Source organism: Chaetodon auriga, chromosome 10 (genome assembly GCF_051107435.1).
Source record: "Chaetodon auriga isolate fChaAug3 chromosome 10, fChaAug3.hap1, whole genome shotgun sequence".
Taxonomy (NCBI): Eukaryota; Metazoa; Chordata; class Actinopteri; order Chaetodontiformes; family Chaetodontidae; genus Chaetodon; species Chaetodon auriga.
This window is the reverse complement of record NC_135083.1, coordinates 405,001-427,940: the sequence shown is the minus strand read 5'-3', so window position 1 is coordinate 427,940 and position 22,940 is coordinate 405,001. Positions and strand designations below refer to the sequence as shown.

At 47.4% G+C, this 22,940-nt stretch overlaps 3 protein-coding genes across 10 annotated transcripts in view; 1 reads left to right on the top strand and 2 right to left on the bottom strand.

Annotated features, from left to right (window-relative positions):
- Positions 1–311: 311 nt before the first annotated feature.
- pcsk1nl (proprotein convertase subtilisin/kexin type 1 inhibitor, like) lies at positions 312–14,026 on the top strand. The gene is made up of 5 exons (XM_076741506.1): positions 312–790; positions 10,309–10,564; positions 10,645–10,888; positions 11,046–11,153; positions 12,175–14,026. Exons 1-5 carry the CDS (start codon positions 680–682, stop codon positions 12,569–12,571), a joined length of 1,116 nt encoding a protein of 371 aa, XP_076597621.1. The 5' UTR covers positions 312–679; the 3' UTR covers positions 12,572–14,026.
- A 662-nt stretch (positions 14,027–14,688) lies between these two features.
- Positions 14,689–19,547, bottom strand: lhfpl4b (LHFPL tetraspan subfamily member 4b). Of its 3 annotated transcripts, none has more exons than XM_076741511.1 (8): positions 19,315–19,547; positions 17,865–18,085; positions 16,614–16,818; positions 16,307–16,386; positions 15,931–16,078; positions 15,482–15,519; positions 15,263–15,391; positions 14,689–15,138 (listed from the first exon to the last, which is right to left on the bottom strand). In XM_076741511.1, the coding sequence occupies exons 2-6, from the start codon at positions 18,081–18,083 to the stop codon at positions 15,491–15,493; spliced, it is 681 nt and encodes a 226-aa protein (XP_076597626.1). In that variant the 5' UTR covers positions 18,084–18,085; positions 19,315–19,547; the 3' UTR covers positions 14,689–15,138; positions 15,263–15,391; positions 15,482–15,490. The 3 variants fall into 3 exon arrangements, with proteins under 3 accessions (XP_076597626.1, XP_076597628.1, XP_076597627.1); XM_076741513.1 differs by having other exon boundaries at positions 15,263–15,388; positions 19,315–19,542; XM_076741512.1 differs by lacking the exon at positions 19,315–19,547 and adding an exon at positions 18,991–19,090.
- Positions 19,548–20,911: 1,364 nt separating this feature from the next.
- hdac6 (histone deacetylase 6) overlaps positions 20,912–22,940 on the bottom strand; it is a 22,019-nt gene continuing 19,990 nt past the window's right edge. For 3 of the 6 annotated variants that reach the window (XM_076740660.1, XM_076740662.1, XM_076740663.1), the window contains exons 25-29: positions 22,880–22,940; positions 22,466–22,618; positions 21,913–22,059; positions 21,711–21,839; positions 20,912–21,625 (exon numbers count right to left, since the gene is read on the bottom strand). The exon at positions 22,880–22,940 is cut by the window's right edge and continues 128 nt beyond it. In XM_076740660.1, coding sequence (XP_076596775.1) covers positions 21,557–21,625; positions 21,711–21,839; positions 21,913–22,059; positions 22,466–22,618; positions 22,880–22,940 — 559 coding nt within the window. In that variant the 3' untranslated portion in view covers positions 20,912–21,556. The remainder of the gene's footprint in view (positions 21,626–21,710; positions 21,840–21,912; positions 22,060–22,465; positions 22,619–22,879) is intronic. The other 3 variants (XR_013077710.1, XM_076740661.1, XM_076740664.1) reach the window with 3 other exon arrangements.

Below are 22,940 nucleotides of genomic sequence, written 5' to 3'. Positions count from 1 at the left end.
AACAAATGAACTAACAGACGAGTACACGGACGAATGAATGAGAGACTGAAAGCAGGCAGTGAGTGAATTATTAATGAATGCATGAACAAACAGCTCTATGAACTGCTGAATTACTATATGAAGACATGAACAGATGAATGTGTGACAGGATGAAAGCATGAATGAGTGAATGAATTCATCCCACTCTTTTTTTTCTCCTCCTGCACTCGATACTCATCCATTTTTCTGTCCTCCTCCTCCCTGCCCCTCCCTCTTCCTCTCACCTCCCCTCCCCTCCTCACTGGTCTGTTTGTCTCTCCTCTCTCTATTTCCTCCCTTCTTCTCTCTCCTTCCATCCTCTCCTCCCCCCTCTGCCATGTCTCCTTCCATTTTTCTCTCCTCCTTCTGTCTCATGGCTCCTCCCTCTCTCCTCCCTTATTTCCTTCACTGTGTCCTTATCCTTCTGCTCTTTTCTCCTCCCTTCTCTCCTCCTCTTCTTTCCTCTTCCTCTCACCCCTCCTCTCTCTCTTCTTGTTTCCTCCCTCCATTTCATAGATTCTCCACCCCCTCCCCCTTTTCCTCACTCAGTATCTAATGTTTCCTCCTCCCTCTCCTTCCTCATCTCTTCAACACCTCTCGCCTCCTCTCTCTCATCATCGCTCCTCCCCCTCTCTCTCTCCCTGCTCCCCTCTGTCCTCAGATGAGTCAGAAGATAGAGGCAGTGTGTGTGTGTGTGTGTGTGTGTTCAGTCAGTAGAATGGCGTCTCTCAGCCTCCTGCTGCTCAGCACTGCTCTGATCCACAGCGTCCAGGTAAGGACAAGTCCCAGCGTGTGCAGAGAGACAGAGACAGACAGAGAGACGGAGAGCGAGAGACAGAGAGAGAGACGGAGAGAGAGACAGACAGACAGAGAGAGAGACAGACAGCAAGAGACGGAGAGACAGACAGGCAGAGGGAGAGACAGTATGATAGTGATGCTGTTTATCTTCTACCTGTCAGTCAACACTGTTACATCACTGTGAGTGTGTGTGTGTGTGTGTGTGTGTGTGTGTGTGTGTGTGTGTGTGTTCTGATGCTTTAGTTTCACCTTCTGTATTAATTGATCAGGTTAATCAATGAGAGAGAAACGCAGATGTTTGAGTGAGCTGTTTGTGTTCAGGTGTGTGTGTGTGTGTGTGTGTGTGTGTGTGTGTGTGCGGGCGCGCGCACAGGTTGCCGCTATTAAGGAAGGAACATTTCGTTTCAGATTCTGTTACCATAGCGACAGGAGACAGTAACCCATGGCAACAGGGCCATATATTACACTGTCTGTGTGTGTGTGTGTGTGTGTGTGTGTGTGTGTGTGGCCTTCTGTCCTTGTGAGGACTGTGTGACAGTGAGCACATTAACCTGAACATGATGAACATCTGTGAAGCTGAAGCTTGATTTCAGTCTCGTGTCCCAGGAAACGTCTTTAAGAGACAGCGTCTTCTCGTCTGACTCGTGGCTGTCCCCTGCACGTCCTCTGGTCTGACTGATGTCTCTGTTCGTGAGTTAGTATGATCAGTGAGACAGGAGACAGCGAGGGGACAAGACAGGCTGAAAACTACCACAGTGGTACTTTATCCTTTTGTCTCTCTTACTGGTCCACTGTGTGGTCCACTGACTCTGTCAGTACCGGACCACACAGGTCTCCCTGAACCTGAACCAGGAGCTGGTCGGCTCAAAACACAGCACATATTTAACGTGTCCCCTGTGAGACCGGTTCAGTCATGTCACCTCTGTCCACATCCAGGTCTGATCTCTGCAGACAGACCGGAGCCTGATGCTGCTGGTTTCACAGTTACTCGTGAGGCCCACAGACAGAATGACGGACGCATCGCGAGTCTGTCCTGCTTCAGTCTGTGAGACGTGACGGACATAAACCAGAGTCCTGCTGTCTCTGTTTACCTCCGACAAACAACAAGCAGCGCTCAATCAGCCATATCACAAGAGCCAAACAGAGCAGGACATACTGCCTTTAAAGAGACAGAAAGACAGCTGGCAGCGAGACAGCTGGCAGTGAGACAGCTGGCAGTGAGACAGCTGGCAGCGAGACAGCTGGCAGTGAGACAGCTGGCAGTGAGACAGCAGGCAGTGAGACAGCTGGTGGCAGAGGCTGATTTTGAACAGATCGTGGACATTCAGTCAATCTAAGCAGTGTTCAGGTCAGCGTCCTCCCGCTCAGCCACATAAACGGACAAACTTTCCGTCTTTCTGTCTCACGTTCATCGTTCATCTTCGTGACGTCTCGTCACTTCCTGTTACTGCTCCCGTTTCACGTCCTGACGCCAAGGCAGTGGCATAGCCATATAAGGGCCAATATGGGCCAGTGCCACGATGATTGACAGCTGGCCCACCCTATCAGAAGTGCCCGGTATTAACTGGAAATTCAAGGAACGAAAAAGTAGCCCATAGTAATATCATACAAAACTGTGTGAGATCAATTTTGTTTCAATAAAGTATCATTATGTTACAAATATAAATGCTCTTTTGTCCATTTTTAATCTTCTGTGCTTCATTTTGATTGGGTAAAGCTACGTGGATGGCCGCAGCGTGCGTATGTTAGCTGTGTCAACAATCGCTGGAAGCTAGCAATGAATGCTAGCTGTTAGCTGCGCTATTAACTGTTAGGCCACTGCAAATATGTCAAAACAAACATTGATGGCGTCATTTTTTAAGAAACCAAGATTAGATTTTACCACTACAGAAAGGATCAGTGACGACAACGATGACTCGTTGCCTTCGACCTCGTCCTCCACAACCACCTCCAGTCCTTGTCGTTCAGCTCTCTCCATGCCTCTCAGTGTGAGTAGTTCTCCCGACCCTTCTGCCCGTCAGTCCACGTGCCGACCTGTCTGCCCAGTCCAGTCCAGTCCTTGCCCCAGCCCTTCAGCTCTCTCTGATACGGACCAAGCATCATCCAGCAGTCCGCCTGCAGACCTGTCTACCCTCCAGGAAACAGCTACTCAGCCCCACCTAACCCTAACCCCCCGCACGGTAATAACCGGAAAGCCCAGATCGTTCTCTGCGACGCCTACAACGTTAGTCTAGCGTCTGTGTTTTTGCTCATAATTAGCCCAGGCTACTTTCTATGGTTCTCCATGGTCTTGACTAGCTATTTGACAAGTCTTTATGTTCTATGTTAAAATCACAGGCATGCATGTATGTCGTGCCTTTAATTCCACCGGGGATGAATAAAGTATGATCTACTTATCAGTAGGGATGGGTGCCTTTCACATCTGAATCGATACGATACCGATACTCGGTACCTGCGAATCGATACCGGTATTTTTCGGTACCTGTTTTCGATACTTTTTTGGGGGGGGGGATATGTGTTTGGTAATTAAAGTTATTTTGTATATTTAAAAAAATAGTCAAAACTTCGGAATTTTGAACATTTATTCTTCAATAACATCAAGTTAAATAACTCCAACATAGAACTTGAGAAAAATGTGTGTGGGGATAAAGTAAATAACTTAAAAATAAATAGATTCAAAATAAATAACTGTATAAAATTATGCTAATTGAAGCTGCGTCGTCGTCGTCATCGTCATCGTCGTCTACCTTTTTAAAAGGGCCGGTTGTTCTCCTTCCTTGAAGCTGGCTGCAAGTGTCGAGCCGCTGGCTGCAGCAGGCTTGCTGGCGGTAACGTTTAATGCTGACGCCGGGCGGGTAGCTGTGGTAACGTTAGCCTGTGTTTTTAAACTGTCAAAAATCGTGCACTCCTCCGCCTTGAGGAATATTTGGTGTTTAACCAAGTGCTTCCTCAAGTTGGACGTGTTTCCCTTGCTGGCTTTGCACTTCGCATCACAAATGTTGCACCGCGCGTTGTCGGCATCCAGCTTGATAAAATGAAGCCAGACTATGGAGCGCTTACGGTCCGCCTCTGAAGATAAAGCAACCACTGACGTAACCGCGTCACCGCGTCCTCCGCTTTCGCCGACGCATAACGTCAAGGTGCGTACAGGGTAAAAAAAAAAAAAAAAAAAAAAAAAAAAGTGCGTTCAGGTACCGAAATGTGGTACCGACGGATTTCCCGTGAATCGATACTCACTACTTCAGCGGGAATTTGGTCGGTACCAAATAAGTACCGAAATTCGGTGCCCATCCCTACTTATCAGTGTCGCCCATTGTTGTTTGCATTAATCGTCTGATCTGTGATGAAATCACGTGTTTTTTAATTTTGGAACAATTGCTGTAGGCCTACTCCCTATATCGGAATAAAAAAAAAAATGTAAAAAATAGTGGCCCACACTACTTCGCAAAAGTCCACCCTGTTGAAAAATCCTGGCTACGCGACTGCGCCCACTGCGATTAAACGTTCCGTTCACGTTCCAGGCGGACGTTTTCGCTCAGAAAGGTCTAAAATAGATTTATTCAAAGGAGAGGACGGCAGGAGTGAAGGTCAAAGTCTGGACAGACAGCTGCAGTCGCTACAATGAGACAAAAACACCTCTGACAAGCTTGGACGTAAAAGTCCTCTCAGAACCAATCATAAGGTAAGCTAAGGTAGAGGTCCGTTAGTACTACATTAACACGTCTGCTCGATCTTCTGCTGATAGTTTGGTGAAAGTTACACAAAAGTAATCAGTCATCCATGAAGAAACCAATCAGTAACTAGGGACGCACCGATCCGCTTTTTTCACCTCCGATACCGATATCTGAGGTTTAGTAATGGGCGATACCGATCCGATACCGCTACAGGAAAACTGCGCTGAATTGCCTAACAAACGGTACGTGTCACTGTGGAAAAGACGAATCACTCCTTTGTGCATCAGACTTGACTTTTTAAAAACAAACAGATATAAATGTACTGAGTTATTTATTTGATAACTGTTTGATAACTCCTCGCTGGCGTGTGACCCCGCGGGAGTGTGTAGCATTGAGCGTGGCACCGTGTGGCACGTGACTGTCCTCCAGCCAGCGTGCAGTTGACCTTAAAGTGACACGGGACACCCTCTCCCTGATATGTGTTGCCTGCACACTGTTAGGTGGACATTTTTCACCTCTTTCCTTCATCTGCTTCAAAGTTAGCTGCGTCACATCCAGGGTTCTAAATTAACTTTTTTGATCACCAGCCAATGTGGCTGGTGACCTTCTAAAGTTACCAGCCAATCAGAATTTCCACTAGCCAAATTTTTTCCCGGTGAAAATAAGAGAGATTATGAGTGCCACCGAATGCATTTGATCATTTTATTTACATTGTTGGCATGAAAAATGGACAGAAAGTACAACACATGAAACAAAATATACACAGAAAGTGCAAACATTTAATTTATACAAAGAAAAAATGCTGTCAGATTAATTATTTTCTAAAAGACATTTTTCCAGTAAGTATTTAGTATCATTACATTCCTAATAAAATGTATTTTTCCTTTCAACTTCAAGTGTTTCTGCCTTCTTTCTTTAATAAGAAATATATATAAGTAACAGCCATGACTTAAACACTTGCATTGGTAATAAACTGAATTATGTATTTACAACTAGAAAACACAAACAGTGCAGCAGTCAGTACTGCAGACTCCTTCGGCTCTCCTGATGACTTCGGGCACTCTCATGGTCCTTTACTGCCTCCACTTTAAATTATTAGTCCCCACCACAAAATTATTTGTCTTGTTTTTTTCTTTCGTGTACATGCGGCAGTCCTTACAAAACATGACGGCATTTTCGTGATCAAACACAAGCCATTCACGACCTGTCAGCCATTTAGCGTTAAACTTTCTTTTCTTCGTTTCGCACGCTTTGTCGACATTCTCATCCCCTGCCTCCTTCCTCTTCTCCCCCCAGACGTCTGTCCAACCACCGCAGCATTTAGTCTAACTTTACTTTTTACTTTTAGCTAGCTCAGTCTCCTTTTTTACAGTTCATACGCCGCCGTTCATTCTTCTTCTTCTTCTTTGTGTTTGCGTTTCCGTGGTTTCTCGCGCCGGTTGCACGACAGACTGTAGTGTGCCTGCGCACAGCCAATGGGCGTCTTGTACGTCATCACGTAGCATTACGACAGTGTTCATGGGAAATGTAGGACGGACTGTCCAGGGGACAAATGACCAAGAACTGTAGAGCGGCTCTGACTGACATGATTGCCTAATGCATTATCGGCCAAATTGGCCAGTAAGTTTTTATTTACACCCGCCAATATGAATTTTAACCCGCATTTGGTGGGTTGGCGGGTGTTAATTTAGAACCCTGGTCACACCGCCTCCTTTCTGTTTGTTCGGGTCAGTGAACTCAGCGTGCTCCCTGGCCTGAAATCTGTGTAGGTGCTTGATTAAGTTGGTCGTGTTATAACTTGACGTTTTACCGCCGCCCCTCGGAACTTTTACTGCGGTAAAGGTATTGCAAGTAGCCGTCGAGTTTGTAGGCTGAGCTGGTGTGAAAAAGCTCCAGACAGGCGATCCTTTCGCTAGCTCCATCTTGAAAACAGTGTGGTCCACATCACGTGTCCTTCAGCACTGCGTGTCGCTCACGCATGACGCCACTCACAGCGCCTACAGCTCAGCGTTAGACTGAACAGATCGGCCCCTGCGTATCGGGCCCTTTGTCACCGATACCCCATCTAGAATTTTTTTCAATATCGGGACCGATACCGATACTGTTACTGCTGAGTCACTGTTCAGTGTGCTGAGTCACTGTTCACGGTGCTGAGTCACTATTCAAGGTGCTGAGTCACGGTTCAGTGTGCTGAGTCACTGTTAACAGCCGTGCAGACTGAGAGGACAGGTGGTCCTCAGAAGTGCAGACATATAAACGTGTGTTTGATATGAACTTAATAAATCTGATCACGCTGATCAATAATTCTCTTTGTCTGTCTCTATGTCCTCTACGTCTCCATGTCTCTTCTCTTTATCTCCTTCACACAAACCTCTCTCACACACACACACGCACACACAGGCACACACACACACACACACACACACACACACACACACACACACACACACACAAAATCAAATTACTGGAGGCAGGAAGAGAAGAGCTCATTATGTTGCTATGGTAACAGCATGTCTCCCTGGACACAGGCAGCATCCTCATAATGCATGTACACATACACACTCATAAACACACACACACACACACACACACACACACACACACACACTCAGGTTTAGTCCGGTGTAGATGCTTCAAAGGGCAGAATTGGACAGAAAGATTAAAAAGCACCTCCTTGGGGTTTCTTCGTCTTCTTCTTCTTCTTCGTTGTCTTCTTCTTCATCTTCGTCTTCATCTTCGTCTTCATCTTGTTCGTCTTCATCTTCTTCTTCGACTTCTTCTTCGTCTTCTTTGTCTTCTTCTTCATCTTCATCTTCGTCTTCATCTTCTTCTTCGACTTCTTCTTCGTCTTCTTTGTCTTCTTCATCTTCATCTTCGTCTTCATCTTCTTCGTCTTCATCTTCTTCTTCGACTTCTTCTTCGTCTTCTTCTTCATCTTCTTCTTCATCTTCTTCTTCATCTTCTTCGTCCTCTTCTTCTTCTTCGTCTCCGTCTTCATCTTCGACTTCTTCTTCTTCGTCTTCGTCTTCGTCTTCATCTTCTTCATCGTCTTCTTTGTCTTCTTCTTCATCTTCGTCTTCATCTTCGTCTTCATCTTGTTCGTCTTCATCTTCTTCTTCGACTTCTTCTTCGTCTTCTTTGTCTTCTTCTTCATCTTCATCTTCGTCTTCATCTTCTTCTTCGACTTCTTCTTCGCCTTCTTTGTCTTCTTCATCTTCATCTTCGTCTTCATCTTCTTCGTCTTCATCTTCTTCTTCGACTTCTTCTTCGTCTTCTTCTTCATCTTCTTCTTCATCTTCTTCTTCATCTTCTTCGTCCTCTTCTTCTTCTTCGTCTCCGTCTTCATCTTCTTCATCTTCGACTTCTTCTTCTTCTTCGTCTCCGTCTTCATCTTCTTCGTCGTCTTCTTTGTCTTCTTCTTCATCTTCATCTTCGTCTTCATCTTCTTCGACTTCTTCGTCTTCTTCTTTGTCTTCTTCTTCGTCTTCTTCTTCATCTTCATCTTCTTCATCTTCATCTTCGTCTTCTTCTTCATCTTCTTCGTCTTCTTCTTCTTCGTATCCATCTTCATCTTCTTCTTCTTCATCTTCTTCTTCATCTTCTTTGACTTCATCTTCTTCGTCTTCTTCGTCTTCTTCATCTTCTTCGTCCTCTTCTTCATCTTCTTCTTCATCTTCTTTGTCTTCATCTTCTTCGTCTTCTTCTTCTTCGTCTTCATCTTCTTCGTCTTCATCTTCTTCATCTTCTTCTTCATCTTCTTCTTCATCTTCTTTGTCTTCTTCTTCTTCGTCTTCATCTTCTTCGTCTTCTTCTTCATCTTCTTCTTCATCTTCTTTGTCTTCGTCTTCTTCATCTTCTTCATCTTCTTTGTCTTCATCTTCTTCGTCTTCTTCTTCATCTTCTTCTTCATCTTCTTTGTCTTCATCTTCTTCATCTTCTTCTTCTTCGTCTTCATCTTCTTCGTCTTCTTCTTCATCTTCTTCTTCATCTTCTTTGTCTTCGTCTTCTTCATCTTCTTCATCTTCTTTGTCTTCGTCTTCTTCATCTTCTTCATCTTCTTCTTCGTCTTCTTCTTCTTCTTCGTCTTCATCTTCTTCGTCTTCTTCGTCTTCTTCTTCATCTTCTTCTTCATCTTCTTCGTCTTCTTCTTCGTCTTCTTCATCTTCTTCATCTTCTTCTTCATCTTCTTCGTCTTCTTCTTCTTTCCTTGTTACAGGTCTTTTGGGGGTGATCTGGGTGGTGGGTCAGAGGACATCTGGTGTGGTTTTAAGGCCTTCAAGCCAGACTGTGATTTGTGATTCTGGGGTGTATGAATCAAACTGATTGGACGTGTTGTCTCACTGAGAGGACAGACAATGGACCAACGTCTGTCCACAACATCTGTCCACAGAAAACACTGATCATACAGAATATGATCGTACACACATTAACACAGTCCCACACACACAAACACGTTCACACAAACACACACTAACACACATATATTAACACACACACACATATTAACACACACACACACACACACACACACACACACACACACATATTAACACACACACACACACACACACACACACACATACACACACACACACACACACACACACACACACATATTAACACACACACACACACACACACACACACACACACACACACACACACACACACTGGCACTCATATGAAACGCAGTCAACGGTCAGACTGAGCTGAATCGACTGATTCAAACCTTTTCCAGATGAAAGTCACAGCAGGAGGCTCAGCAAACACCAGCAGCAGAAAAATAAGTGATGATTAAAAGGAGGACACTCACCGCTGACGTCTCTCATTCATCCACAGGTCCATAAAACTCCACAGAAACGCTCTGAAACGTCCACAGAGGTCCTGAACATCCACTGCAGTGAAGACATTTAGTCCAAAACATGAAAATTATCCACAGAAAGACGTTTTCTCCTTTTAAATTAACACATATTCTCCTCTTCCGCTCCACCTCTGTGTTTCCCGCGTTACAACTTCCGGAAACAAACGCGGATCGGCGCCATTTTGGCCCCAGTTCCACTGAAGCCTAGCAACCAGAGGAGCCAATAAGAGTCTGAGTCGCGTGAAGGTCCGCCTTCTCTTCTGTGTGTAGATCGAGCCAATCATGGCTGAGTTTGAGATGACTGACACTTTGAACAGCCAATGAAATGTGAGCAGGGGATCTGAAGCTTCAGTGGATGTTTTAAAGGTCTGGACGCCTCAAATTAAGATTTCAGCTGAAAGAGACATGAGACAAGAGACAGAGGACAAAAGGAGTCAAACTTTATTCATCAACATGATGTCACACTGGAGGTGCACTCTGTGTGTGTGTGTGTGTGTGTGTGTGTGTGTGTGTGTGTGTGTGTATGTGTGTGTGTGTGTGTGTGTGTGTGTGGTGATGATGATTATGATGATGAAGATGGTGATGATGATGATGATGATGATGATGATGATGATGGTGGTGGTGGTGATGATGATGATGATGAAGATGGTGATGATGATGATGGTGATGATGGTGGTGATGATGATGATGATGATGATGATGATGATGGTGATGATGATGATGATGATGATGATGATGGTGATGGTGATGGTGACGATGATGATGGATAGAACACCAGGAGACATGTTTTCTGAACCTTTGGCTTACTAGACGATCAAACAATGAAGGACAATGTTTTCATCTTTCCACAGGGTTTGAAAGGGGGAGGGGCGGGGCTTAGAACAGGTGAGATGTGGGGCTTCAGCTCTTGCAGGAAGTGACCTTCCTTCTGTTCCTGACCTCTGACCTCTCTCTCAGTCTCTACCTGCAGCTCGCGGTGGGGGGCGTGGCCTGGATGTGTCAGTGGGCGTAGCCAGACGCCAGCGCAGAGACCTCCGTTACCTGCTGCCTTACGAGGACCAGATGATGTCATACCCTGCCATTCAGGGAAGGGACGGGGTGAATGACCTGTACTACCAATCAGATGACTGGAGGGGGCGGGGCTTGGACCAGGCACTGCAGCGATTGGTGGAAAGGGACCAGAGGCGGGAGCAGGAAGAGGAGCAGCGAGCAGGTTGGAACAGTAACCACGTCACACACCTTCGTTTGGACTACTGTTGTTTTGACTAATCGACCAATCGAATGTGTTCACAGCCTACCTGGCCGCTCTGTTCCGCCTACTGAGTGAGGCAGAGAGCGGTGGATTGGTTGGCCCAGGTGACGTGGAAGTGGTAGAGGAAGAGGAAGACGAGGAGGATGATCAGGGGCCACCGGGGGACTTCAAGGGCCCGACCATACCAGACTACGATGAGACAGGGCGGGGGCTGAACATGGGGAGGCCCCCGGCTGCCTGGTGGGGCCTCCTGGAGCCCCAGCTGGCTCAGGCCTTACTGGACAGGTGGGCACCACTTCCTGTTTCTGTTTACACCTGCGACAGCAGGTTTGGGTCTGAGAACATTTAAGATCTTCGTTCATTTGTATCCAGTTTGTTCAGGTTCATGTGTGGTTCTAAATGGTTTGAGGTTCTAAATGATAACATGAGCTGTGATTGGTAGGATGGAGCCTCAGCTGGCTCAGACTCTGCTGGAGAGAGCGAGACCACAGAGACTCCAGGCTGGACGAGTCTCATCCGGACAGGACAAAGGAGACCAGGACGCCCTGAGGTGAAAGACTCCTTCACACACAGACACGTTCGGTCACATCAACCAGTCCTTGTTTCTCCGCTCTGTTACAAATAGAACAAATATATAGAACACACACGTGGGCCTGTAGGTGTTCACAGACGGCGAGGACCCGAGTCCAGGTTCAGAGGAGCCGCTTGAAACCAGAACTCAGGAATAACCACAGAGCAGACTCCGTTCTCCGTTTGATCAGCTGTGGTTCATCGTTTGATTCTCCTCCGGTCCACTCAGTTCCAAGTCTTCCTGTTGTTTTAGGTCTATTTACTTTTAGTTTACTTCGACCTCCTCGTTAGTTTACTTACAAAGATAAAGGAAAATGAAAAACAGTTTAACACAGATCAATACATAAAACTCCACAGATCAATACATTCATGTTTCTTCATGATCATGGAGGTGAAGTTTAGTCTTCAAGTCTTTATGTTGCAGTAAAAAAGTGAAGGTTTAGTCCTTCAGGTGAGCGGACCGTTGTCCTCGTCCTCGTCTGGGATGGTTGGCTGGTCTGAGGCAGACACCTGCCGACACCTGAACACAGGTTACCTGTTATTTACTCTGAACTTCACCCTTTAAACAATAAAAAACAGGAAACGTCACACTGGGCGACGCGTGCTGCTCATGATCAGCTGATCAGCTGATCTATTGATCTATCGACATGCCGTTCTCCTGTTGTTCTGATCAGCTGTTCTGCGCTCCCTCTCCTGGTTCGCCTTTAGAACCTCATCGATGCCAAACCCTCGGCGCTTTCTTTCTCTACATGAACTCAAACGACTCCTCTGAACCTGCAGCGGCCATCTTTAATAAATATTCATCATAAACTTACGTAAATGCGCTTAGCATGACCTTTAACTGGAGGTCACATGACCATCTGAGCTCTGTCATGATGAACACCTGTGACTACACCTGTGCGGTGTCTGCTCGTGCTTGACCTCTGCTGTGATGAAATCATTGGTCTAGCTCTGACTGAGGAGCGCACACCTGTGGTACCTGTGTCTCTGCTTCTCCTCAGACGTCTGGTTGCTAGGTTACTGGCCAGCATCGGCCCTAACGACGTCCCGGTGATCTCATCTGGTCGCCGGTTGAGGAGGGACCTGTCAATCACACCAGCCGAGCCCGTTAACCCCGCCCACAGGAGAACCCGCCGCTCCCTTGATGACGTCGCTCCTCCGTCGCCCAGCAACGACCCCCCTCTGCTCAGAGTGAAGAGGCTGGAGGAGGAAGGTGACGAGGAGGAGACGCTCCGCCCCCCGGCTGCCGGGCTGCAGAGGATGAAACGCATCGATACCATGGCAACCACCGCCGCGGAAGAACTGAATCATGGGAGTCATAGGCGTCGGAGGAGAGCCGCCCTGAACTATGACCCCCAGATACTGATTGATCAGATTGTAGAATACATGAGGGAGTAAGAGGAGAGGAGAGGAGGAGAGAATAGGATGGAAGGAGAGGTGAGGAAAAGAGAGGAGGAGAGGAGAGGAGAGGAGAGGAGAGGAGAGGAGAGGAGAGGATAGGAGAGGAGAGGATGGAAGGAGAGGTGAGGAAAAGAGAGGAGGAGAGGAGAGGAGAGGAGAGGAGAGGATGGAAGGAGAGGTGAGGAAAAGAGAGGAGGAGAGGAGAGGAGAGGAGAGGATGGAAAGAGAGAGGAGGAGAAGAGAGGAGGAGGAGAGGAGGAGATATAGGACAGAAGGAGAGGAGGTGGGGAGGAGAGGAGAGGAGGAGGAGAGGAGAGGATAGGACAGAAGGAGAGGAGAGGAGGAGAGGATAGGACAGAAGGAGAGGTGAGGAAAAGAGAGGAGGAGAGGAAGAGGAGAGGAGGAGAGGATAGGATGGAAAGAGAGAGGAGGAGAGGAGAGGAGGAGAGGATAGGATGGAAAGAGAGAGGAGGAGAGGAGAGGAGGAGGAGGAGAGGATAGGACAGAAGGAGAGGAGGTGGGGAGGAGAGGAGGAGGAGAGGAGAGGAGAGGATAGGACAGAAGGAGAGGTGAGGAAAAGAGAGGAGGAGAGGAAGAGAATAGGAGAGGAGGAGGAGTAGAAAGAGAGGAGGAAATAGGAGGAGAGGAAGAGGGTAGAGGAGGAAAGATGAAGATGGAGGGATGAGGAGGAGGTGAATCTTTACATCTTTCAGGATTTTCTGTTTCCTCTATTGTTCTATTTTTGCTGCTTTTGGTGAAAATGTGTCCGATCAGTCGTTCGTTGCAAACATGAGAAGAAATGAGAAAAACAAACAAACAAACAGCGTAATTCATTTCTGTTTAAGATGAGCTCTCTGACTTTTATTTGGCTTGAATGGAGAAATAACTCACAGGATAACTTAAAGAACCTGTGCCCAGTTTGTTCCAGGTCACATGATTTTTGCAGGAAACTTTCTCTGAACGTTCCATTGCTCAGTGGAGTGCCTTTAAAAACTACAGTACCCACAATCCTCAGCAGCTGCTGCAGAGTCCAAAGATAATCGATCAAATTTATGAATTTATCTATCAAATCTACAAAGAATCAACGTCACCCAGCAGCACCCTCTGAGGCTCTCTGATTGGCTGTTTCTGACAGCGATGGCCTCTGGGACTTGAAGTCGACCCGCCCAATCTGCGTCTCTATGAAAGGGTGAAACTTTAAAGATTAGCAGTTAAAGCAGATTCACACTGACTCCGCCTTCCCTCCATCAGCGTGAATCTGTTGCTGGAGAAGACGGACGGACGGCGGGCAGCGGTGGCGTCATGGCGCCCGCTCGTCAGCTCTGTGATTGGTCCGCTCCTGTTGTGTTCATGTACTTCAGCTTGTGCAGCAGCTCTGTTCGTGATCCTGTCTGTCTGTGTGAAACACAAACCTTTTATTATCTCTGAATTAAAGTCCGTATCCACCTCGAAGCCCTCCGCCTCCGTTCTTCTGTCTCACCGGCAGATACATGAAGTACTCAGAGTTAGAGGTACTTCAGTACTTCATGATAAATATTATACACACATGTGAAAATTAACTACATTCATTTCTTTTCCTGGTGGAATTTTCCAAGTTTCATTTCCTTCCCTCCTTTGTTATTCCAGTAACGTGACGTTTAGGATCTGTGTTACTGTGAAGGGTCAAACATGTCCGTCAGCTCTCCTGCTCTTCATCGTCTGACACGAGGAGACGATGTGACGAAGACTGTGTGACACGATGAAGACGCTAAACGCACTTTGAGCTGAGATTTTTCTGTCAGGTGTTTTGAACGAAGCTTGAAGCTCAATAAACATGGTTTCTGATTTCTAAGAGTCTCAGACATTTGAAACGGCTGCTCTGTGAGACAGGACTCACCTGGTCAGGTAACGCCTTCAGGTAACTTCAGTTAAACTGGCGACATCTTCCAAACTGGTAACTTCACTTACACAGGTAACGTTACCTGAGAAGAGACTTTCACCTGGAAACATCATCATCATGTTTTCCATCAGCTTTATTTTGAAATTTCTGCTCTGAGGACCAGGATTCACCTGGTCAGGTAACATCTTCTGGTTACTATAACCGTCATCCGTCAGTGATGCAGAGGAAACAGATGAAATCTGTGATTCATTTTATTTATGTTCATGTGACTGAACACAACAAACAAATAAACAGACAACAACAACAACCTGCACACAAACGTTTTCCACAAAACCATCCACGTTACACGACAGCAGGCCAAACCCAGAGCGGCATGCAGGACTGAAGTCTGAGGGGGGACGAGGTCGTCCCCCAGGACACAAAGACACGAAGGACCAAGTTTAAAATGAAATCTTAGAGATCGTCCGTCAGCTTCTCCGTCAGCTTCTTTCTTTGTGCTAAGCTAGGCTACAAACATGTGAATAAACATGACAGCTGACAGTTGATTGGTCGATGAGTTTATGGAAGATGTTGTACTTCTGTTTGCTGCAGAACCGCCATGTTGACAGAGAACTCCTCTTCTTCCTCTTCATCCCTCCTCCTCCTCCTCCTCCTCTCTCCAGAGACGAACAGACTGAACAGAAAACTGTGGGACGACATGAGATGAGATGAACCATCAGAACAGATCTGCAGAATGTTTCCTGTCTCCTTTCCTGTCCACTTTCCTGTTTTCTGATTCTTCCTGCTCCTTGTGAGCTTTTTTTCCTCACCATGACAACATCAAGCTGGATATGGTTGCCAGGAAACCCGGTGATGATGAGAGGAGGAGGAGGAGGAGGAGGTGGAGGGGGAATGTTGAATTCTTCTTCTGGTTCACTTTCATTTCGTCACCTCGTCTTCTGACGATGAAACAAGTGGAAGAGAATAGTCTGAGTTTGTGTAAAGTTTGAAAAGACAGTAATGTGACAGTAGAAGAAGAAGAGTCTCACCTGGTGAGTCTACGCTGACATCAGCAGACCTGTGGTCACTGCACAAACACACATCTCATTATTAAAGGTCACTGCTGAGCAAAGTGCTAAGCTAAGCGCAACCAGAGGCTGATGGTACCCACAGCTAACATTATGCTAACCTCAGTCAGACACTAACTTTAAGCTAACTGGACCCGCAGCTAAATCTATGCTAACCTCAGTCAGACACTAGCTCTAAGCTAACTGGACCTGCAGCTAATGCTATGCTAACCTCAGTCAGACACTAGCTCTAAGCTAACTGGACCTGCAGCTAATGCTATGCTAACCTCAGTCAGATGCTAACTTTAAGCTAACTGGACCCACAGCTAACTCTATGGTAACCTCACTCTAAAGCTAACTCTAAGCTAACTGGACCAAGAAGCTAACTCGATGCTAACTGTACCTCCCAGATGCCCTGACCCCTCCCTCACCCTCCTTGGCGTCTGGTGGCAGCAGGGCATCCTGTCTGTTGGCGAGGACGAAGGCCAACGTGGCCAAGATGGCGGCATCCAGAACCCCCAGGATGGCCAGGATGTAGGCCCAGTGGACCGAACAGTTACCTGGAGAGAAACTGCCCACCTGGAGACAAAAATACAGCATCAGTGCCATGAATACAGGTCAAACATGTGACGATCTCATAGAATCTGATGCATTGTTGTAGATTAAAGCACCAACAGGATATAAAGGAGTTCAATGAGCTCCAGCTGAAACATCTACAGCAGGAACATGAATGAACACATGAATTCAGCAGGAACATGAATCCACAGACAGCAGAGAGAAACACTCTGAATGTCCTCAAATACTCACAGAGTCTCCACACAGAGCTCTCATCTCTGGACTCTCCCATGAGTCTGGAAACAGAAGACAAGCTAATGCCAGACAGAAACCTGAGGAGACAGACAGACGACAGACAGACAGACGGACAGACGGACAGACAGCATCATGATTGGTCGGTGTTTGTAACCTGCTGTGACTCAGCTTTATTACCCCCCCCCCGGCCTCCCACCTCCGTCCAGCACAGCAGACACAGTCATAACACTGAGATCACCAGTTTGACATCAGACTGCGTGAATTGTCACAGGTACCAGGAGAACCAGTAGAACCAGTAACTGACCTGCAGTGAGCTGCAGCCATGCGCAGATCTTGTAGACGGTTGCAGCGCTGCAGAACCTGAAGAGACAGAGACAGAGGACGCTGGTCCACACTGCCCACAGTGACACTCCCACCAACACCGCCACCGACTGGAAGGACGGCAGAGGAGACAGACTGGACAAACCACCACGACAGTCCGGGACCGGCCATTCCGACTCCACACACACCTGACATCCCACAGACATACAGGGACACAAAGACATACAGGGACACAGACAGACATACAGGGACACAGACAGACAGGGACACAGACAGACAGGGACACAAAGACATATAGAGACACAGACAGACATACAGGGACACAGACAGACAGGGACACAGAGACATACAGGGAGACAGGCAGACAGACAGACAGGCAGACAGACAGGGACATAAAGACATACAGAGACACAGACAGACATACAGGGACACAGACAGACAGGGACACAGACAGACAGGGACACAAAGACATATAGAGACACAGACAGACAGACAGGGACACAGACAGACATACAGGGACACAGACAGACAGGGACACAGAGACATACAGGGAGACAGGCAGACAGACAGACAGGCAGACAGACAGGGACATAAAGACATACAGAGACACAGACAGACATACAGGGACACAGACAGACAGGGACACAGACAGACAGGGACACAAAGACATATAGAGACACAGACAGACAGACAGGGACACAGACAGACATACAGGGACACAGACAGACAGGGACACAGAGACATACAGGGAGACAGGCAGACAGACAGACAGGCAGACAGGGACATAAAGACATACAGAGACACAGACAGACATACAGGGACACAGACAGACAGGGACACAAAGACATATAGAGACACAGACAGACATACAGGGACACAGACAGACAGGGACACAGACAGACAGGGACACAGAGACATACAGGGAGACAGGCAGACAGACAGACAGGCAGACAGGGACACAGACAGGTTAAGTGGTCGTCTGAACTTCCTGGATTTCGTCAGCAGAAACCATTTGAGTTAATTTTAGGTTCATTTTTTATAGTTAGCTTTGTGAGCTGGTTGTAAACATCATCTCCATCTGGCTCACATGTCTTCACACCTCTGCCCTCCTGTTTTTCTAAAGAGTTTCTCTTTGACTGCAGTTCAACATGTGGAGACACACAAACCCTGACGCTCTCGTCACACCTGGATCCCAAAACCCAAATTAAATATCTTCTTTTTCTCAGTTTCTCACCTCAAACAGTCCCAGGGTTCCACTGGGCGGGGCCGGTCCCGCCCCCCGGTGTCGGGTGTCCGTGGTGCCGATCCAGGACGGCTGCACCAGGACGACCACCTGGATGATGGCGAAGCAGAGCGTACAGACGGCCCAGAGGACGCCGACCGCCCGGGCGCTCCGAATGAACTCTGTCTGATAGAGACGAGACAGGTCGGCGACGGCGGGCGACGCTGCCATGACTGAGACAGAGAGACGAACAAAAGTGATTTTTAGAACACTGAACAGCAGCTGTCCAATCAGAGATGAGTAACCGTAACGAGGAAGCAGCAGCCTGTCGAGCTTCACGTTTGTCTACATGTTGACGTGGTGGTAATGACGCCGGACGACTCGATATCTGAAGAGTCTTTTGTAGATTTTCAAAAACCTAAAACACATGAAACTGATTAAACTGTTTTTATCTGCTCTAACAGAAGCCGCTAATGTTAGCACGTCTGGCTATCTAGCTTACAACCTGCAGTAGAAACCAGGCGTCAGTGGGCACATTAGCAGTTTTCTACATTAGCTTAGATTAGAGAAAGACGTGTTCAGGACCGACACGTCGGCTGTAGCTTGCAGTAGCTGCGGATTTCAATGGTAAATCTGGTGCCGAGAGAAAGATGGCAGGCGTAGCAACAGTAACCAAGGAGGGCGGGGCTTAGTGAACAGTTAAGTGAGAAACCGAAAAAAAAGATGTCAAGAGAACAAAAGGAGAAAATATCATCATCATCATCATCATCATCACCATCATCATTTTTATCATCATCATCGTCATCATCATCATCATCATCATCTTTATCATCATAGTCATCGTCATCATCATCACCGTCATCATCATCATCTTTATCATCATCTTTATCATCATCATCATCATCACCACCATTAGTCCGCTGAGTGCAAACATGCAGACGCTGACGCCATGTTGGTTTGGTGCTGCCACAGCTGTGATCAGCAGATGATGATGATGATGGTGATGATGATAATGATGCACGTGGTCGAGCTGATCGGAGGACAGTCAGTACCGATCAATAACTGCTGCTGATCACTGATAAACACGCTTCCATCAAAACAACCATGAAAAGAAAACACGTCAGTAAAGTACAAGTACCTCAAAATACTGCAGTAAATGTACTGAATGAAGTGATGATAAATGATGAAGATTTAATCACAGGAAACAATCGATCATCTTCATCCATTTATGTTTTAATGTTTGTCAACAACAGCACCAATCACAGCACGACAGCCAATCAGCGTCGAGATGCACCAAACACAAACGGCCCGCACCCACCGACGGTTACGTCATCACCTCCGTGTTATTCACTGAGGACACGCGCGCACGCGCACGCGCGCCGCGTTAAAACGAGGCTGTCTGTATTGACGGAGACTGATCTGAGATCTGAACCGATGAAACACAAAGGAACCGGAAACAAACCTGCGGCTGGAGGAGGTCCACCTGTCTGTCTGTCCGTCTGTCTGCAGGAGGAGAGGATGAGGAGAGAGGAGGCAGGAGGGGGGGGGCGGCTCTACATCCCCGGATGTGACAGGAATCATCTAATTGATCATCTCCTCTGAATCGATCCCTCCAGCCACAAACAACAAGCTCTGCAGAGCATCAACGGCTCGCATGATTTCATCCAATCCGCTGCTGCTGTTTCCGATGACGTCACAGTGCCTCCCGCAGGCCGGCTGATGAACTGCAGGGGACCATCATGAGACACGAAGGAGACTGTGTTCAGTTGGACAAATGCAGCCTATTGGTCAGATTCTGAAACCTCACCTGTCACCTGAGCTCGACTGATGAAAGATTCCATTGGTGGAAAGAATTCAGCGTTTATTTCCATCTGTGTCCCCGAATGTCTACCTGTGTACAAATCAATCACATGACGGATCAATGACTTCACCTTCACAGTACCTACAGCTGACATGATGGTGCGTTGGTGTGTGTGTGTGTGATGACGTTTTCCAGCTTGGTGTCAGAGGTCATGTGACAGACGTCCAGACAGGCAGTAAATACTTTTACTAAAACACTAAAGTACAGTCTTGAGGTACTTGTACTCACATACACTGGAGCAGCAGTTTCCTGTCTTGCCGCCCGCAGAGGGAGCAGGAAGCCTTCTTTCCTGCTGCTCTTCTCACTTTTTACAGATGAATTTATGGTCAGTGACACACACTTACATTGTTCTCGTATGCGGATGACCCGGCCTTAGTTGGCCCTCTTCAAAAATCAGATGTTTATGTGAAGCAGCCTATTTAAACTGAAGGTGTGGTGTCATACCGGCTGTCCAGAGATCGACGTGGCCAAAACAAAAGAACGAGTTATTTGTACAAAACAAGCTCTGAAACCAGTTTCACTTGGTCAGCGTGTTGAAACTGTGGAGAACTTCGAACGCCTCGGCACATTTGCGGTCAGCTGAGTTCATCTCACATCGACTTTATCTTCTCAGGAAACTCTGCGGCCTCGGAGTCAGTCAGCAGGTCTTGGAGCTTGTTTCTCAAACTATGGTGGGAATTGTTTTAACCTTTCATCTTCCTGCTTGGGGCGGGCTCCTAACCTGCAGACTTAAGAACAAACTGTCCGGCTTCGTGTCCCTGGTTAGTAAGATAACGGGCAAACCCAGAAGAGGAAGAAGGCCGGGAGCGTCCTGTCAGACCGCTCATCCTCTCCAGCCAGTGTGAGCCTTTACACTCCGGGAGGCGCTACAGAGTCGCTCTGCCACTGAACCCGTCTTTAAGAAATCTTTGTCCGTGGTGCCGTCAGCGCTCTGGACTGTGCAGTGACTGCTGGGACGTGGACCACAGCCGTGACGGAGCTGCTCTCAGTGTTTGTCGGGTATCCAGTCTCATCTGTGTCCACTTAATTTGATTCTATTTTCTTTTTTCTTGTTTTATTTTATTTTATCATCGTTATTACTGTGTTTGGTGAGCCGAAGACAAATTTCCACCCCCGCTGGACAATAAAGATTTGTTCTATTTTATTCTACTTTTGGCCGCAGTGACTCAGACAACAACAAACAAACAAACAAACAAACAAACAAACATCTGTTTTTAATAATCCAGACGAGAAATAAACAGTTTGAAGTTCATTTGCTGGTGAAAACAGAGAATCATCATCTCCTTTATGAATTCTGATTCTTACTGATGATCCAACGAGCTGCTTAACGAGCGAAGTGTCCACAGGAAACACTGAAATAAATATCGAGCAGCAGAATTTCAAACATGACAAACAAAGAGTCAGTTTGTGGGCGTGGCCTCTCGCTGACATCATCACCTCTGAATTCTTCATCTCTGCTCAACAGTCGACGCGCCTGCTGGTGACTGGTCACATGTTCACAGCCTGCTGACAGGTTTGGATGATGGTGAAGATGAAGAAGATGATCAGCACCAATCTGCATTTAAAAACATGAAAAATCTCATTTCTTTGTTTGTTTTTTGGCAGCTGTGAGACACCGTAGATTTCCCACAAAGCACCATTGCTGCTGGATGTGGTATCCATGACAACACACTCAACAGTCCAAACTGAAGGAGGAGACAGAAAAAGATAAAAGCATCTCCTCCTCCCTCTCTTCATCTCCTCCCCCTCTTCATCTCCTCCTCCTCTTCATCTCCTCCTCCCCCTCTTCATCTCCTCCTCCTCTTCATCTCCTCCTCCCCCTCTTCATCTCCTCCTCCTCCTCTCAGCTCCATGGAGGGATCTCCTCTCCAAACTTGGCGCAGTGAGCAGCGTTTTTAGCTTGAAACAGAATCTGAAGACAGAGAAGAAGAAAGTGATGAAGAGTCAGATGAAGGCTGACCTGTGTGTGTGTGTGTGTCCAATGATCGAAGTGTTACCTGGTGGTGGACGTAGGCCTCACACAGGTAACACCACACCGACAGGTCAGAGAAGCTCAGGACGATCGGATGTTCAGACACCACGGCGTGAGTCACCATGTGCTCGTTGATATAACGACCACAGAACACCTGAGACAGGAAGGAGGACAGGTGAGACACGTCCACTGCATCAACAGGTGAGACACAAGGTGTGACAGGTCACCTGGTAGCAGGTGAGACAGGTCCAGTTCTCAGCATCGGAGCCACAGTCCTGGCAACACAGGAAGACATCTATACCTGAGGAGGGGAGGGGCTTAACGGCATCCAGGTGAGGACACCAAGACAGAGGATCCACCACATACAGGGTGGCCTGAAGACAGAGACACAGAGAGAGAGACAGGTTGGTGACCCATGGACTGACAGGTGAGACAGGTCAGGTCAGGCAGACAGACAGGCAGACAGGCAGGCAGGCAGGCAGGCAGGCAGGCAGGCAGACAGACAGGCAGGCAGACAGACAGACAGACAGGCAGGCAGGCAGGCAGGCAGACAGACAGGCAGGCAGGCAGGCAGGCAGGCAGGCAGGCAGACAGACAGGCAGGCAGACAGACAGACAGACAGGCAGACAGGCAGACAGGCAGGCAGGCAGGCAGGCAGACAGGCAGGCAGGCAGACAGACAGACAGACAGGCAGACAGACAGGCAGACAGACAGACAGACAGACAAACAGGCAGACAGACAGACAGGCAGGCAGAATTTGATGTAAAAATATTTGCTGACGTCTGTCTGTCCTCCACACATCAGCTCCAGAGACGTCTGAGGCTTCAACCAACCACGGGCTCCCTCTGTCTCTGGCCCCGCCCCCCTTTCACCAGCAGCCTCATCTCCAGCGGCAACCGACTCCAAGGCTGCCATGGCAACAGTCTGCAAAGACTCAATAAGACAATGAGACAAAAGATCTGTCTGTCTGTCCATCTGACCCGTCTGTCTGCCTGTCTGTCTGCCTGTCTCTCTTTCAGAGGATGTCTGTTTACACTTGGTCTGTTTTGGCTCAGCCTGAGTTCACAGACAGAAAGTGAAATGATAAAGTCTTGTTTTATCTTATCTTATCTTATCTTATCTTGTACATGCTGTACTGCGTTCTCAGCAGCCACAGACTTCAGCAGCGTAACAACCATCGGACTTCCTGCTCACCTGGGTCTGCGGCAGTGTCCTCTCTGCTGATTGGCTCTGCTCAGTTGCCACTTCACCTTCA

Excerpts from the sequence above, each read along its gene's own strand:
- lhfpl4b (XM_076741511.1), bottom strand. The coding sequence starts at position 18,083 with ATGGCAGCGTCGCCCGCCGTCGCCGACCTGTCTCGTCTCTATCAGACA. Across the intron at positions 16,819-17,864 it reads GAACCCTGGGACTGTTTGAG|GTGTGTGTGGAGTCGGAATG; the intron begins GTGAGAAACTGA and ends GTGGGATGTCAG. Across the intron at positions 15,520-15,930 it reads GCCACCAGACGCCAAGGAGG|TGACCACAGGTCTGCTGATG; the intron begins GTGAGGGAGGGG and ends GTGTTTGTGCAG.
- pcsk1nl (XM_076741506.1), top strand. The coding sequence starts at position 680 with ATGAGTCAGAAGATAGAGGCAGTGTGTGTGTGTGTGTGTGTGTGTTCA. Across the intron at positions 791-10,308 it reads CTCTGATCCACAGCGTCCAG|TCTCTACCTGCAGCTCGCGG; the intron begins GTAAGGACAAGT and ends CCTCTCTCTCAG. Across the intron at positions 10,889-11,045 it reads GCTCAGGCCTTACTGGACAG|GATGGAGCCTCAGCTGGCTC; the intron begins GTGGGCACCACT and ends TGTGATTGGTAG.